This window comes from Kogia breviceps, chromosome 3, assembly GCF_026419965.1.
Source record: "Kogia breviceps isolate mKogBre1 chromosome 3, mKogBre1 haplotype 1, whole genome shotgun sequence".
In the NCBI taxonomy this organism is placed as follows: Eukaryota; Metazoa; Chordata; class Mammalia; order Artiodactyla; family Physeteridae; genus Kogia; species Kogia breviceps.
In genome coordinates this window covers 164542758-164557877 of record NC_081312.1, presented here as the reverse complement: position 1 = coordinate 164557877, position 15120 = coordinate 164542758, and the positions used below count along the sequence as shown (strand labels likewise).

Here is a 15120-nt window from a genome sequence, read left to right as displayed (position 1 = left end):
AGGGTACAGAGAGAGGCCGGGATGGTGGGCCTCTGTCCTCCTCAGTGCCGGCTTAGACAGGTGGTTTGAGGTTGCAGGGAGCACCTAATGTTGCAAACTTTGATGGGATAACAGACTATTTTTTTATTTCTGTCTGTCCTTCCATTGGAAGGACTCCATTGCCAGTCCTGGGCCCAGAGGTGTCCCCCTGCTGGCATCAGGAGGGACTACAGCTCGTAGGAGGGTGAGCTGCACACACTTCCCTCTGGTCCCCCCACCTGTGTCCCTTATCTCCACCCACCTGGGAAGGGAGAAGGCCCACTTGTGCCCAGTTCCTGTTCGGTGTATTTCACTCCCCAGTATTACCTCTCAGAAACTTAGGGCTGTTTTCAGGGTATGTATCTGCTGATCATGATTCTCTTTCATGGCTCAAGCAAGACTTTCAGAAGGTCTTTGATTTCTTTTGTTTTCGGTGAGAAAAATCATAGATGCTTTTCTCTCGGGTTCATCCAGAAGGAGGGTGTGGACCCAGGAAAGAGAAGAGGTCAGCTCCTTGGTAAACATTTTAGAACAAGACAAGTGATAGGACTGCTTCGGAGCACAGCAAGTCCGTTCTGCTGAAAGCATGGCGTGGCTAGGATCTAGTACCCTTGAACTTGGATTTCCTCTATGATGTCACAACCCAGGGTCTGTGGTACAGAAGCCCTTTGTGTCAGAGTTAGTTGCTGGTGAGTGGTTTGGCAGGGACACAGAAGTGTCTGAGGAAAGCTGCGTCAGCGGGCACCCCGATGGAGTGGGCAGGCAGCTGGGTTTTCCATGGGCTCCACTGATGGGTCAGCCTGAGGGCGTGATTGCACGATGCTTGTCTCCTGGGGGATGTCTAAGAGGTGTTCACAACACGGTGGGTAGCACAGGGGGTGCTCACCCCGGGAAGGCTGTGCCAAGAGCCTTCAGCTGCTGAGGCTCAGTTTTGCAGGGAGGGGGAAGGGAGGGCCATCCCTTATGTGTAGGACGGCTTAATGCAGGGCCCAGAGCCCGCAGGACAGAGCTGCCCAGCAGACACTCCCTTCCCCGGGAGCAGCCCTCATGAAGGGCTGCGTGATTGGAGGGTGAAAAGGGGGCTGTACCTCCCGGGGCCTGGCCCTGCGCCTTCCACAGACACCATCAGGGAAGCCTACAGAGTTCTGCTTCCTGAAGACCCACTAGAGCGAGAGGGACCATCACCAACCATGTTGAATGCATAGAGAATCTGAAACCGAGAGCTTGTCTTTATTTATTCACATGCACCTTGTTCCTGAAAGAATTTAAATGGACAGAGACGAAAAGGCTTACTGAATGATAAACCAAAGGCGGCCCTGGAATTAACTTCTAAGACAGTTTTCAAAGGAAATACTTCTTTCCCCTCCTCTCCACCCAAGGAAAATACCTATAAGAAGAAGGATTCCGGGCTTCCTTGGGGGCGCAGTGGTTAAGAATCCATCTGCCGGTGCAAGGGACACGGGTTCGAGCCCTGGTCCCGGAAGATCCCACGTGCCCCCGCACCTAGAGCCCGTGCACCACCACAAAAGAAGCCACCGCAATGAGAAACCCGCGCACTGCAACAGAGTAGCCCCTGCTCGCCGCAACTCGCAGCAACGAAGACCCAACACAGCCAAAAATTAAAAATAAATAAGTAAATTTAGAAAAAAAAAAAAAAGAAGGATTCCTCACCATGGAATAGTTTCAAGCAGGGACTCACCCCTATTCTCTGTGATTCTACATGGCTCAGATTAAAAGGAATCTTGTCTAAATGCTCCTTCCAGGCCAAGGTGCTTCTTTACTATCTGAACAATAAGAAGTTTTTCCTCTATTCGTTGTATCTGTGTACCTTCTGTATCTTTCTTCAGTCCAAACACAACCTGGAACGTCATAAGGAGCCCTTCTCATTACATGTACAGACTGGTCTTTGCAGATTGCCCTCTGGGACCCACAAGGAGTGGATCTGATCAATTGGAGCCTTCAGCGTAGCTCAGGCCTTCAAACCAGCTTGGATTGTACATTCTCTGCCTTTCTGGGCTTTCTCTGATCTTTCTGGAGTGCGCTTACCCTGTTTTCTGGGCTGTACTCTTGGAAAAAGTCCAACCAGGTTTCTGTTCATCTTCAGCGTATAAACACAGGGTGCAGAAGTATCAGCTGAAGCCCCCTCACATTTACTCTTCTATCTGGACCCTTACCTTCCTCCTGCCTGTTCAGCCTTCTACAGAACGCAGAGTTCCCCAGTCCCCGCCATCTAAGGAGACGGTCGGAGCTCGGAAAGGGTTAACGGATGGTGGTGGCTCCAGGCAGCTTCTGCCCAGGTCTCTTGGGATGAGGACTTGGAGACCAAAGGTTCTAAGGCAATTGGAAATCGAGCCACTGGGAGCCCACAGGTCTGCCTGCCCTGGTGCACATGAGGATAAGTTACAGCTGTGGCCTTACAAGGTCATAAGTAAACCCGTCGTTGCTGAGCTCAGGGGAGGAGGGTGGAGAGGCTCGAAGGACTATTCCTAAAGCAGAGCATCCATCACGACGGGGAAATAATCAGCAAAGGAGCCAGGCCAGCCCCTCTCGAGGGCTTTAGCACGCTATTTAAGGATCCCTAAGGATGCCAGCAGCTAAACAAACGGCAGCCTTTTAACGAGTTTGCCCAGGTCCAGCCTGCACCCTGGGGTGCCCAGCCAGCTCTGAGCCCCAGCAGCGGGAACATTTCCAAGTGCCTGCCTTAGTGTCGGGCTCCAAACTCTGTTGTTTCAGGGATGGCCACCGCTTGCTGTGGTCCCATCTGTCACCTCCCAGTTGTGGACCTTCAGACTTCCCAGAGGTGTAGATTCTTGGACTGAGAATGACGCCAAGCCCGTCTTTGCTCATGCTGGGGTTGTGTTGGCTCAGAGTGGAAGGATGAGGGGTCAAGGTGAGGCAAGCTTCCGGGAATTCCATCAGCATCAGTGCTCAGGGCATTCCACCCACATCTGTTTATTGTCATGATCTGATCTATTTATTTTTGCTTCAGTGCTATCCATCATTCAGCTCTTGTTTCCTGCACGTCATCCTTCTCAGTGTTCCCTGTCTTAGCTTCTCAAGGATGGGGGCTGTGTCTCTCTTACTTCCTTTGTATTCATGCCATAAAATTCCCTCTCTCTCTCTCTCCTTCTTTCTGTCTCAATTACTCATTCAACAGATATTTACTGACATACTGACAGCCCACAATGCGCCAACTGTTGTATTGGGAGGGTGAGGAGGAGCAAGGGGACAGCTGTTTTGTGGAGTCTAGCGTGACAGATGGACAGTTTATTCACCATTCACTTTTTTCTGGAAAAATGTATCAAGACTCTGCCGTGCAGGCATAGCTGGGTATGACACAGGAGTAATGGAACAGAGAAAGCTCCTGCTCTCGGAGGCATGGAGCTGAGTTGGACAGTCAAGTTAACGCACAAATATGTAATGACATGCTCTCTATCGACGCTGTGAAGGCAGAGAACAGGGTGCCAGGCTTGAGAGGACAGAGAAACGAGTGAGCCCAGAACTAAAGGATGAGGAGGGGCCAGCGGTCATGCAGACTCTAGGGAAGAGCATTCCAGACACAGGGAACAGCAGGTGAAGAGGTCCTGAGGTGGGAAAGGGCTTGAGGAAATCATGATAATGCAGTATGATAAGTGCAAAGTAGATGTGTGTGCTGAGAGAGGATCTCAGAGAATGGGACCATTAATTTTTTGGCATTTAATCTTTCCCCCCCAGTTGTATTGAGATACAGTTGATATTCAGCACTGTGTATGGTTAGGTGTACAGTGTAATGGTTTGACTTACTGTGAAATGATTACCACAATAGGTTTAGTGAACATCCCTCATCTCATAGATCAAAAATGCTTTTTTTTCCTTGTGATGATAACTCTTAAGATTTTCTCTCATAACAACTTTTAAATATGCCACACAGCAGTGTTAACTGTAGTCGTCATGTCGTACATTACATCCCCAGGACTTATGTATCTCGTAACTGGAAGTCTGGACCTTTTGACCACCTTTATCCAATTCCCTCAACCCCCACCTGGTGCCCCTGGTAACCACAAGTCTGATCGCTTTTTCTATGAGTTTGGGTTTTGTCCTGTTTTTAGATTCCATGTGTAAGTGATATCATAGTATTTCTTTGTCTTTATCTGTCAGGGCCACACAGGTAGTAAGTGATGGATCCAGGGTGAACCCCAGCCCTCCTGCCCTTACAGAGAAGTGCTCTTCACCCCTGTGAAAGGTGGCAGAGGTCATGGCAATGACATTACATGGCAATGACGTAATGAGCATCCCCTCCCTTATACCTCATATGCCACATCTCTTTCAATGTCTAGCAATAATGCTTGTTTAGAGAAAGCAGTGCTTGCTCACAATATCGAGTTGATTGTTTAAGAAACTCTTGTCCAGGTTCCTGGAGCTTTTCTTTTTTCTTTTTTTAAAAAAAATTTATTGGTGTATAGTTGATTTACATTATTGTGTTAGTTTTAGGTGTACAGCAAAGTGAATCAGTCATACATATACATTTATCTATTCTTTTTCAGATTCTTTTCCCATATAGGTTATTACAGAGTATTGAGTAGAGTTCCCTGTGCTATACAGTAGGTCCTTATTAGTTATCTATTTTATATATAGTAGTGTGTTTATGTCAGTCCCAATCTCCTGATTTATCACTTCCCCCCTTTTCCCCCTTGGTAACCATAAGTTTGTTTTCTACATCTGTAACTATTTCTGTTTTGTAGGTAAGTTCATTTGTACCCTTTTTTAAGATTCCACATATAAGCAATATCATATGATAGTTGTCTGACTTAACTTCACTCAGTATGACAGTCTCTAGGTCCATCCATGTTGCTGCAAATGGCATCATTTCATTCTTTTTTATGGCTGAGTAATATTCTATTGTATATATGTACTGCACCTTCTTTATCCATTCTTCTGTTGATGGACATTTAGGTTGCTTCTATGTCTTTGTTATTGTAAATTGCACTGCAGTGAACATTGGGGTGTGTGTATCTTTTTGAATTATGTTTTTCTCCAGATATATGCCTGGGAGTGGGATTGCATGATCACATGGTAACTCTATTTTTAGTTTTTTAAGGAACCTCCATACTGTTCTCCATAGTGCTTGTACCAATTTACATTCCTACCAACAGTGTAAGAGGGTTTCCTTTTCTCCACACCCTCTCCAGCATTTATTGTTTGTAGATTTTTTGACGATGGCCATTCTGACTGGTGTGAGGTGATACCTCATTGTAGTTTTGATTTGCATTTCTTTAATAATTAGTGATGTTGAGAATCTTTTCATGTGCTTTTTGGTCATTTGTATGTCTTCTTTGGAGAAATGTCTATTTAGATCTTCTGCCCATTTTTTTATTGGGTTGTTTGTTTTTGATATAGAGCTACATGAGCTGTTTGTATATTGTGGAGATTAATCCCTTGTTGGTTGCTTCGTTTGCAGTCCTGGAGCTTTTCTGTTTTCCGTTTCTGATGGTTTCTTTCCTCTTTCCACAAGTCATGTCTGACTTACCTGCACACCTTTCATTCACTCAGCATCTCCGGATCTCACCTGTGTCACCCACCTGTGTCACCTCTCTGCTTTCCTCCAGCCGTCTCTCCGACCTCCTTTGCTTCTTTTCGGGATGCCCTCCCTCGTCTCTCAAGTTACCCAGTTCCTTTGGGTCTCATCCTCAATTCCCCCTTCTCTGTGACACCTTCTCACATCACTCCAGCCTGCAATGCTTCGTTCTCTTTTAAATTCCAGTGGTATTTATCATTCATACCCTTCATCTATAACTCATGAAGTGTCCATGCATTTGTTCATCCGCTGAACTTCTCTCTAGCGCCTCCTATGTGTCAGGAGTTCTCCTCTGCTCTGGGTGATAAGAAAATAGATGCACCTGCCTTCAGAGAGCTGACAGTGGAGGAAGGGAAAGAGGCATGTAGCAGACTGTAGTCATGACGGGAAATACACACTTTTCTGTGTGAGTATGTTGAGGACAGTGCTGGCCTAAAGGAGCGAAGATGTGTGCTCTCTTTAGAGGAGCTAGAAAATGTTGCAAATACAGAATATAGCATGTTAGCTGGGTTTTGAATGACGAGGGGCTTGGCAGATGAAACAGGGGCGTGAGGCAGTAAGGAAGAACATTCCAGGTCTAGAGAATAGCAGTGGTGAAAGATACAGAGGCTAGATGCACCGTGGATTCCAGCAGATGAGATGGTTCATATATGAAACACCCATTCGTGTCTTCTATGAAATTGTAACATATTAATGCTGGTTGTTTTTCCAGCTAGGTGACAAAGTTCCTTGACATTTATCCGAGTCCCTTTATGTAGCAGGCACTTAATTTTAACCCTGGGATCGTCCCCAGCGTGCAGTTTCCAAGCCAGGGGACGGGTGGACTCATGCACTCAGACGTGACTGGTTTTGCTTTTGTGTTTGCCTAGACCAAAGATGCCCTTTTCACGATTCTGCATGACCTCCGACCCCAGGACCGTTTCAATATCATTGGATTTTCCAACCGGGTCAAAGTGTGGAAGGACCATCTGGTGTCAGTTACTCCCAACAATATCAGAGATGGCAAAGTCTACATTCACCACATGTCACCGACCGGAGGTAAACATGCATCCGGCTTTGCCCACTCGCCTCGACGGGATACGTGAGTAGCTAACTTTCTGCCCAGAGACGAGGATTTGAAAGCTGACGCTGATCACAGGAAAGGAGATAACAGGGGAGAGCTTTCCCAGGCGTTTGTTTCTCCTCTTCCAGGCCCCAAACTAAGATGGTCAAGTAAGTTAGTGGGGGGGAATACCTGATAGGTTTTGGAGCCTTTCCTGGTTTATCTCACAGATCCCAAACAATGCAGCTCTTTTTGTAAATTGTTTTTTTGGGGTGGGGAATGAAAGCCAAATGGATGATTCAGTGTTTTTTGTATTTGAATATAAGCACCTTAGGAAGCAGCAGATGAAGCTGCCCTCCTGAGCTGTTAGTCCTCTTGGACCCCAGGTGGCCTGGGCGGTGCTCTGGGTGGAAAGGGGAGGACTCTGAGGTTTTGCACACTTGGCTGGGGGGTCTTGATGAGGTAAGTACGCAGATGCGGGAAAAGGCCACAAAGGACTCCAAGGTTAGAGAATCAGAACAGTGTGTTACCAACTGTGCTGGATGTGAGTTCCTTCAGCCCTGGACACAGAGCTGACTTCTGCTGTTACATCCATCACTAGGACAGTGGATGCGTGGCAGGTGCTCAATATTGGACTGTTTGTTGGACCTGAGCCTGACCCTTTGACACCTTTCTTAAAGGCCCCTGTAGAGACACCGTCTCCTAGGCGTCTCAGATAATTCTTCTTTGGATGCCTGTGGAAACATGGAAAACACCCATTTCTGTCCATCCTCTTCTATCTCAGTTTCTCATCACTCATATATTTGTTATTTTCCATCCAAGGCAAAGTCCTGGCTTCCCAAATGAACTTCATTGGGAACTTGATCTTGTTTGGATGGAATTTCGATTTACAAATGGGATTTCCTACCAGTCTCTACAGCAACACCATCTAGTTACCGTTTTACTGGTTGATAGGAGAAATGAAAGGTTATATTTAATATTATAGTGATGATCTACAGCAGGAAGTTGACAAGAAGGTCAAGTCTTTGAGGGAAGAAGCTCTCCTTCGTCTTTGTTTAGCCCCTGTTTCCTGTCATAGCTCCCGACCTACAGTGCATACTCAAAGAATATGCATTAAAATTATTTAAATGATTTTAATGGTACTGCTTGCTATGAGAATCCTTAGTGTGTGGAAGGTGGAGATAAAGCTTTAGAAAACAGTTGTGTGTATTTTGGAATCTAAACCATCGAAACCTTATCGGTTTCTTTTATTTTTTCTTGGGACTTCATTGTCCAAACCTCTGCAGGTGAACAGAAAATTAATCTACTTCTCTCAGAAAAGTGTCATTTCAGGAGATGAGCATAGATTCTGAAGCCACATAGATTCTGAAGCCAGACTGTCTGGATTTGAATCCAGCTCTACCAGCTATGAGTCATTTAACCTCTCTATGCTTCAGTTTCCTCATCTGTAAAGCGACGATAATAATGGACTTGTTATTAGGACGAGAAGAGTTAAAATATTTAAAGTACTTAGAACAGTGGCTGCACACAGGAAGTCCTCTCTAGGTGTCAGATATGGCCATTTTACCCAAGTGGTCCCTCTTGCTGGTGCACTTGGGTCCTTAGATGACCCTGGGGGAGCTCTCGGCAGAATAGTTGGGGCTGCTCCCTGGGGAGAAAGGCCCCCCCCCATTGTTAAGTGTGCGGGAGATGCCCCAACTTAACGAATGTTCAATGCCAAGCCGTGCTGTGCTTTGGTGTCTCGTGAAAGAAAAGCTAAGTGCGTCCTTTGCCTGGGCTCTCCTGGTCTTTAAAATGCAGTGAGAGATTTGGCATCATTGTCACGTTCTAGGTTAAAGAGAAAATAAGCACCTGCCTTTTGGTTCATGCCCACATATCCAGAGGCAGTGTGAAATTAGGCTGGGCATTCAGAAAGGCAAGTGAGTGAACCCAAAGAAATGTTAAATACTGTTTCAGCTGTAACTGTCCCTTATGTTCGGGCCATGTGTACATTTTAGAACTAATTATCAATGTGTTTGCACAATCATAGTCATATGTATTTTAGCCAGAAATTCTGGAGGATGTGAAGCAGTGGGGAAAATTGTCTAGTTCACTCAAATATGGTACATTTTGCAGGGAGATAAAAATCACTCCGGTCAGGAGGATGGATTGTGGTGATGGGTACACAACTTCATAAATTTACTAAAAATCATTAATTGTGTACTTAAAATGGGAGAAAATTTTGGGACTTCCCTGGTGGTCCAGTGGTTAAGAATCCGCACTTCCTCTGCTGGGGGCATGGGATGGATCTCTGGTCGGGGAACTAAGATCCTGCATACCCATGCAGCTCGGCGAAAAAAGAAAAAAATCCCTAGCGACCAAAATGCATGACATTTTTGGTATGTCAATAAGGCCATTAAAAACAAACAAACAAACCTCAGGGCTTCCCTGGTGGTGCAGTGGTTGAGGGTCCGCCTGCCGATGCAGGGGACACGGGTTTGTGCCCTGGTCCGGGAAGATCCCACATGCCGCAGAGCCGCTGGACCTGTGAGCCATGGCCGCTGACCCTGCGCGTCCGGAGCCTGCGCTCCGCGATGGGAGAGGCCACAACAGTGAGAGACCTGCGAACCACAAAACAAAACAAAACAAAACAAAACCCCAGTGCAGTCAGAAAAAGGAAGTAAGTATTCACGGCTGCAGTAAGAACTCTCAGTTTTTCTTGGCGATGGTAGAATAGCAGCAGCAGAGTTGAATGAAATTCTTAGCTAATCCAGAAACCTCATGTTAGTTGGCAGTTTTGACTTCCACCAACCATCCGTCTCTCCATCCCCCAAGCAAAATACCTGTCCAGCACCTCCCACAGACACTGTCCCCTGACTTTAATCAGAGCTGCAATGACAAGCGTGTCTGAATTATAAACGGCAGGGGTAGGAGGTGTAAACTTGAAAGCCTTCGCTTGGTGGGGTCCTAACAAGCAGGAATGATCCTGAAGGGGCAGGAAGCAGGGAAGACAATGACAGCAATAAAAAAAAAAAAAAAAAAAAAAAAAAATGAGTGCTTTCATCAGCATCCTCCAGCCCCAGGACACAAGTGAGGTCACCGTGATGGTTTCCACATCCCCACCTCCTCGTTTCTGTGCCGTTCCCTTCCCTCTGGGACGCTTTCTTTCTCTGAATTCCTGCACCCAGCACCCTCCTTCCCTTTCCAAGGCGATTCTCCAAAAAGGAGGTGGAAACCGTTCACGCTAAGGGAGTGGAGATGCCTAAGCTGGCGTGCCATCAGCCACCTTCAGGACAAGGTTATCTAATTCTCCGCTGTCCCTAGTCATTTGCCAAGTTTCTAGCAGTCTTTGTGACATGGAGTCACCCCACGGATGCAGGTGGCTGCTTTCCCCACGCGTCACCGCTGCGGGTGCCCGTGAGGAGCCCGAGAAGGTGTGTCCAGGCAAAGGAGGTGGCGAGGCGCCTCAGGGGTCCTGTTCTCTGTCCCGCAGGCACGGATATTAACGGGGCCCTGCAGAGGGGCATCAAGCTTCTCAACGACTTCATGGCCCACCACGACATGGAGGACCGCAGCGTGTCCCTGGTCATCTTCCTGACAGACGGGAAGCCCACCGCCGGGGAGACCAACACCGTGAAGGTCCTCAGCAACACCAGGGAGGCCGCTCAGGGCCGGGTCTGCATCTTCACTGTGGGCATCGGGGCCGACGTGGACTTCAAGCTGCTGGAGAAGCTGTCCCTGGAGAACTGTGGGTTCACACGGCACGTCCACGAGGACCACGACGCCCGCGCCCAGCTCATCGGGTCCGTGGGCCTGTCTGTGTCCTTGGGGCGGGGGGAGGGCAGGCCCAGCGGGAGGCTCGGACGTGAGGACGGACCGCGAGTCTGCTCATCACCCCTTTCATGGGAGACATCGCCGTGGGTCTTGCAACTGGGTGGATCTGGGTTCACGTTCTGGTCCTGCCTTGTGACTTGAGGCTTTAAGACTGTCTGTGCCTCGGTCTCCCCAGCTGTGAAATGAGGATTCTGGTCAGATGATAGAATTTAAGGGGAAAACCTACGTGAAGTATTGGCAGGACGGCTTTCACAGGTTAGGTGTTCCGTTAGCTCTTAGGGTTGTAACTGTCTTCCTGACACTTCAAAGCACTTCCTCATCTCAAGAGGCACCTCAGAGACACTGCAGTTCAGTTCCAGACCACAGCAATAAAGCGAGTCCCACAGGTGGATTGCTTTAACAGAGCACATAAAAGTTATGTTTACGGGCTTCCCTGGTGGCGCAGTGGTTGAGAGTCTGCCTGCCGATGCAGGCGACGCGGGTTCGTGCCCCGGTCCGGGAAGATCCCACGTGCCGCGGAGCGGCTGGTCCCGTGAGCCGTGGCCGCTGAGCCTACGCGTCCGGAGCCTGTGCTCCGCAACGGAAGAGGCAAAAAAAAGTTATGTTTACATCACACCGTAGTCTATTAAGCATGCAACAGTGTCATGTACACACCTTAATTGAAAAATAGTTTATTGCTAAAAAATGCTAACTATCATCTGACGATGCAGGATTGCCACAAACCTTCATTTTGCGAAAACATGCTAGGTCTTTGAAGTGCAATAAAGCGATTTATGCCTGTATTTACTCTAATTCCACCCTGAGAGGGAGGTGGGATAGGTAACGTCAGCTCCACGTTGCCTGCTAGTTACAGTGATCGTGTTTTTATGCTGACGCACAATGGCCAGTTGAAAGGGGTCGCTGACTGTGTTATGTTCTGGGGTGAAGAGGAAACCAGAATTTAAGTCTGGCAAACGGTGAGGGAGCTTGTGAGATAGTGAGTTCCCCGTCACCAGTGGTGTTCAAGCTATGGCTGCACGGCCTCCTGTCTGAGATGTTCTACTGGGTGGAATGTTGGACTCGGTTGCTTCTAAGATCAGATCCGCCCCCCCAGGCAGCCTGTGATTTCCTCTAGGACGTGACCTGCCTGCAGCTAGTGTAGGCCCCGATTCTCCCTCTCTGTACCTCCTCTCCAGATTCTACGATGAGATCAGGACCCCGCTCCTCTCGGACATCCGCGTGGATTATCCACCCGGCTTGGTAGAGCATGCCACCAGGACCCTGTTCCCCAACTACTTCAATGGCTCGGAGATCATCATCGCAGGGAAGCTGGTGGACAGGGAGGTGGACCGCTTGCACGTGGAGGTCACGGCCAGCAACAGTAAGAAGTTTGTCGTACTCAAGAAGGACGTGCCTGTGGAACCCCGGAGGATGGGGAACGACGTCCCGGGGAGCCCCAGGCCCAAGGGGGATGGCCAGGAGGACCCCAACCACCTGGAGCGTCTCTGGAGCTACCTGACGCTGAAGGAGCTGCTGAGTTCCTGGCTGCAGAGTAATGAGGAGCCGCAGAGGCAGCAGCTGAGGCAGGAGGTACAGGCTATGGCCGTGAACCATCGCTTCCTCACTCCATTCACCTCCATGACGCTCAAGTCAGCACCGCGGACAGAGACCCCGGAGGACGCCTACGGCACGTCGGCGGCCACAGGGCCCGAAACGGTGATGCAGAGCCTAAGGGGCGCCCACCTGCAGCCAGGTAAGGGCACTCTCGGGATGGCCCTTCTGGCTCCTTTTCAGGCCAAGGTCGTCCGTTTTACTCTCTCGTATTACAATTCTTATAAACCGTGTTCTCTACCTGCAGCTCCTAGCCTTCAGAGAGTGCCTTAGCTTGTGTTTGTGTTGTTATAAACCATGGATCTCTATAGAGAAATTCGAGAAAGTAAAGTCAGGCTATATCGATAAATCATCAATATTGAGTGCCTCCCGTGAACCAGGCATTCTTGGAGGCACAGGGATGAACAGACAAGTAAACAAATACTCATTTTTAAATGCCTTTCTATATTTTAAGTACTTCAATTGTGTCATTTATGCATATGCTTGATATTATTTTCCTGAGAAAATACAATATTATTTTATAGAGAAAATAAAATTTTATTATATATTTTATTTACTCATATTTTATTAATTTTACTTACAATTTTCTAAATTAAAGTTTTACTTTTTAAACTTTAATGATTTTGTTTACAATTTAATAAAATTAATAAAATTTTATTTTATTATAGATATTAATATATAGGAGGAACTAAGTTCTGGATTCTCAAGAGAATCCAGAGTTTAAACAGAAATTTTTATTATCTGTCTCAGTGCCGTTTGTCAGGGGAAATTAGTAGCACCAAGAATGGGAAAAGGACAGGAAAAGTAATTCAACCAAAGCAGAGGGTTATATTCTCAGTAATATCTGTTTATGGAAAATAGCACTTTTTTACGTGTGACATTTTTCTTGACTTCCTGTCAGGTTCACACGTCCTAAGGTGAGGGAACTGACATTAACCCTGGGCCTCATTTGATCCTCATATCCTCAACTCCGAGAATCACCTGGGCATGGTAGGGAGAGCACACGGTTAGGATCCAGACAGAGTTTCAGCTCACGGCTCCTCCTCGCCAGCTGTGTGGCTTGGGGCAGGTTTCTGAACCTCTCTGAGCTTCCATTCCCTCACCTGTGAAATGTAGATAGTCATATCTTCCCTGAAAGGTTGTTGCAAGGATTAAATGTGTAGAGGCCTTGGTATGTAATAAGTGTCCTTAGACATGTGAGATACTCTTTCCCATGTAGAACTAGAAATTTATTGAAAAGTTCAGACCTGATGTAGGGGTGAAAATTGATACGTTGCCTTTTTAGAAAGAGGGGAACTTGTCTTGGCAAAACGAGTACAATATTTGTTCTGATGAAAAGGATGAAAAGTAAGTTGCATGATGTTGTTACATCGTGCTACGAGATCCATGCCACATCCAGGGAAGATGGCTTTTTGAGTAACATCTTGATTCAGTGTCTGCAGCTCAAATCTCAACAGCTTCAGGAGAGAGCAAACTCAAATGACACGAGACTCAGAGGGCCAAGAACACAGATGAGGGAATAACTGACTGATTGCTCAAAGGCTTGTTAGACATAGGATTTCCCTGAAGATGCTTTTTTAGTTTCAATTTTATGATTTTTTTGAGTGTCTGTGACAATTTAAGCCTCCTCGAAGCAGCCATTCAGACCGAGATATCGCTCCCCCTTCGCGGTCGGCCTGATTCTGTCTGTGTCTGGATGACCAGGGACCAGTTGGAGAAGGGAGCGCTTAAAAAACATTGAGATACTGTGATCTTCATTTTCTGGGGGGCAAAAATCAGTAAAGAGGAGCATAATCTTAATACAGACAATTTGAAATAAGATATTAATTTTATTTATTGACAGAAAGTAATTTACTTTTAGGTTATTCTTTAATTGAGTGTTTATTTTTGCCTGCTGCTTTGTGAATTGTACTTACACCCGTGGCTATAGACCTGGATTACCGCGTTATCTTTTTCTTTTACATTCTTGTATATTTTTGGTTGTTTTAAATTGCTATTTTGCAAAAAACACACAACGTAACATTTACCATCATAACCATTTTTTCCATTCTTTTTTTTTAACTGAAGTATACTTGCTTTACAGTGTTGCATTAATTTCTGCTGTACAGAAAAGTGATTCAGTTATATTCTTTCCCATTATGGTTTATCAGAGAATACTGAATATAGTTCTCTGTGCTATACAGTAGGGCTTTGTTGTTTATCCGTTCTCTGTATACAAGTTTACATCTGCTAACCTCAACCTCCCACTCCATCCCTCCCCCAACCCCCTCCCCCCTGGCAACCAGCAGTCTGTTCTCTATATCGTAACCATTTTTAAGTGTGTAGTTCAGTAGTGTCAAGTATATTCCCATCGTTGTGAAACAGATCTCCAGAACTTTTTCATCTTGCAAACCTGAAACTCTGTCCCCATTAAACAACTTTGCTGTCCCCCCTCCCCCATAACTATACCTTAAGAGTGATAGAATATTTTCTCCTATTATATACACAGAAATCACAGACAAGAAGAATATCATCGAATTTGTAGAGGAATAAAATAGTTACGCCTCGTCATTTACACCTTCACTTTGTGTTGCGAGGCCAAGAGCCTCCTTTAAAAGAGATGTGTTTAAATTGTCACAAACGTATCTGAGAGCTGTATTTCACTCCTCTCGGCCCTCTGTACCTCTCACTTCCTCCTCTTTAATGAATAACGGTGGTGGATCTCTTCCTTCTCCTCTCTAGGACCTGCTCTCAAGAAACCATACAACCCAAAGATTAAAGTCTCCAAAACCTCAGGTAAAGGAGAGAATGTGCTGGTGTGTGATTTGAGAGTTGAAATGTTTAGGAAGCGGATGACCAGGAATTTCCGGAAGCCAGTTAGAACATCAGCTCATAGGACGAGATGTGAGGACCCATATTTATTTAGTGCAAACCGGCAGCGTGGGGCAGTTCTCAAAACCAGGATCGTCATTAAACCATCACATAAACCCCACGGGTAACCCAGTCCTGAGGAGCCTGGCAGGAGCCCTGATAGAAGGGTGAATGGACAGAGCTACACATGCGTCAAGATTGAGCTGGAAAGACGTTTGTTTTTAGAGATCTGAAGTATGCTTGCTTCTAGCTT

The 15120-nt window shown here is 46.6% G+C and overlaps 1 protein-coding gene across 1 annotated transcript in view; it reads left to right on the top strand.

The window, feature by feature from the left end:
• ITIH5 (inter-alpha-trypsin inhibitor heavy chain 5) overlaps nucleotides 1-15120 on the top strand; it is a 76800-nt gene that overhangs the window by 55608 nt on the left and 6072 nt on the right. Inside the window, exons 8-11 of the mRNA XM_059056564.2 lie at nucleotides 6442-6610; nucleotides 10087-10396; nucleotides 11603-12159; nucleotides 14739-14792. Of these exons, the coding sequence (XP_058912547.1) occupies nucleotides 6442-6610; nucleotides 10087-10396; nucleotides 11603-12159; nucleotides 14739-14792 (1090 nt within the window). The remainder of the gene's footprint in view (nucleotides 1-6441; nucleotides 6611-10086; nucleotides 10397-11602; nucleotides 12160-14738; nucleotides 14793-15120) is intronic.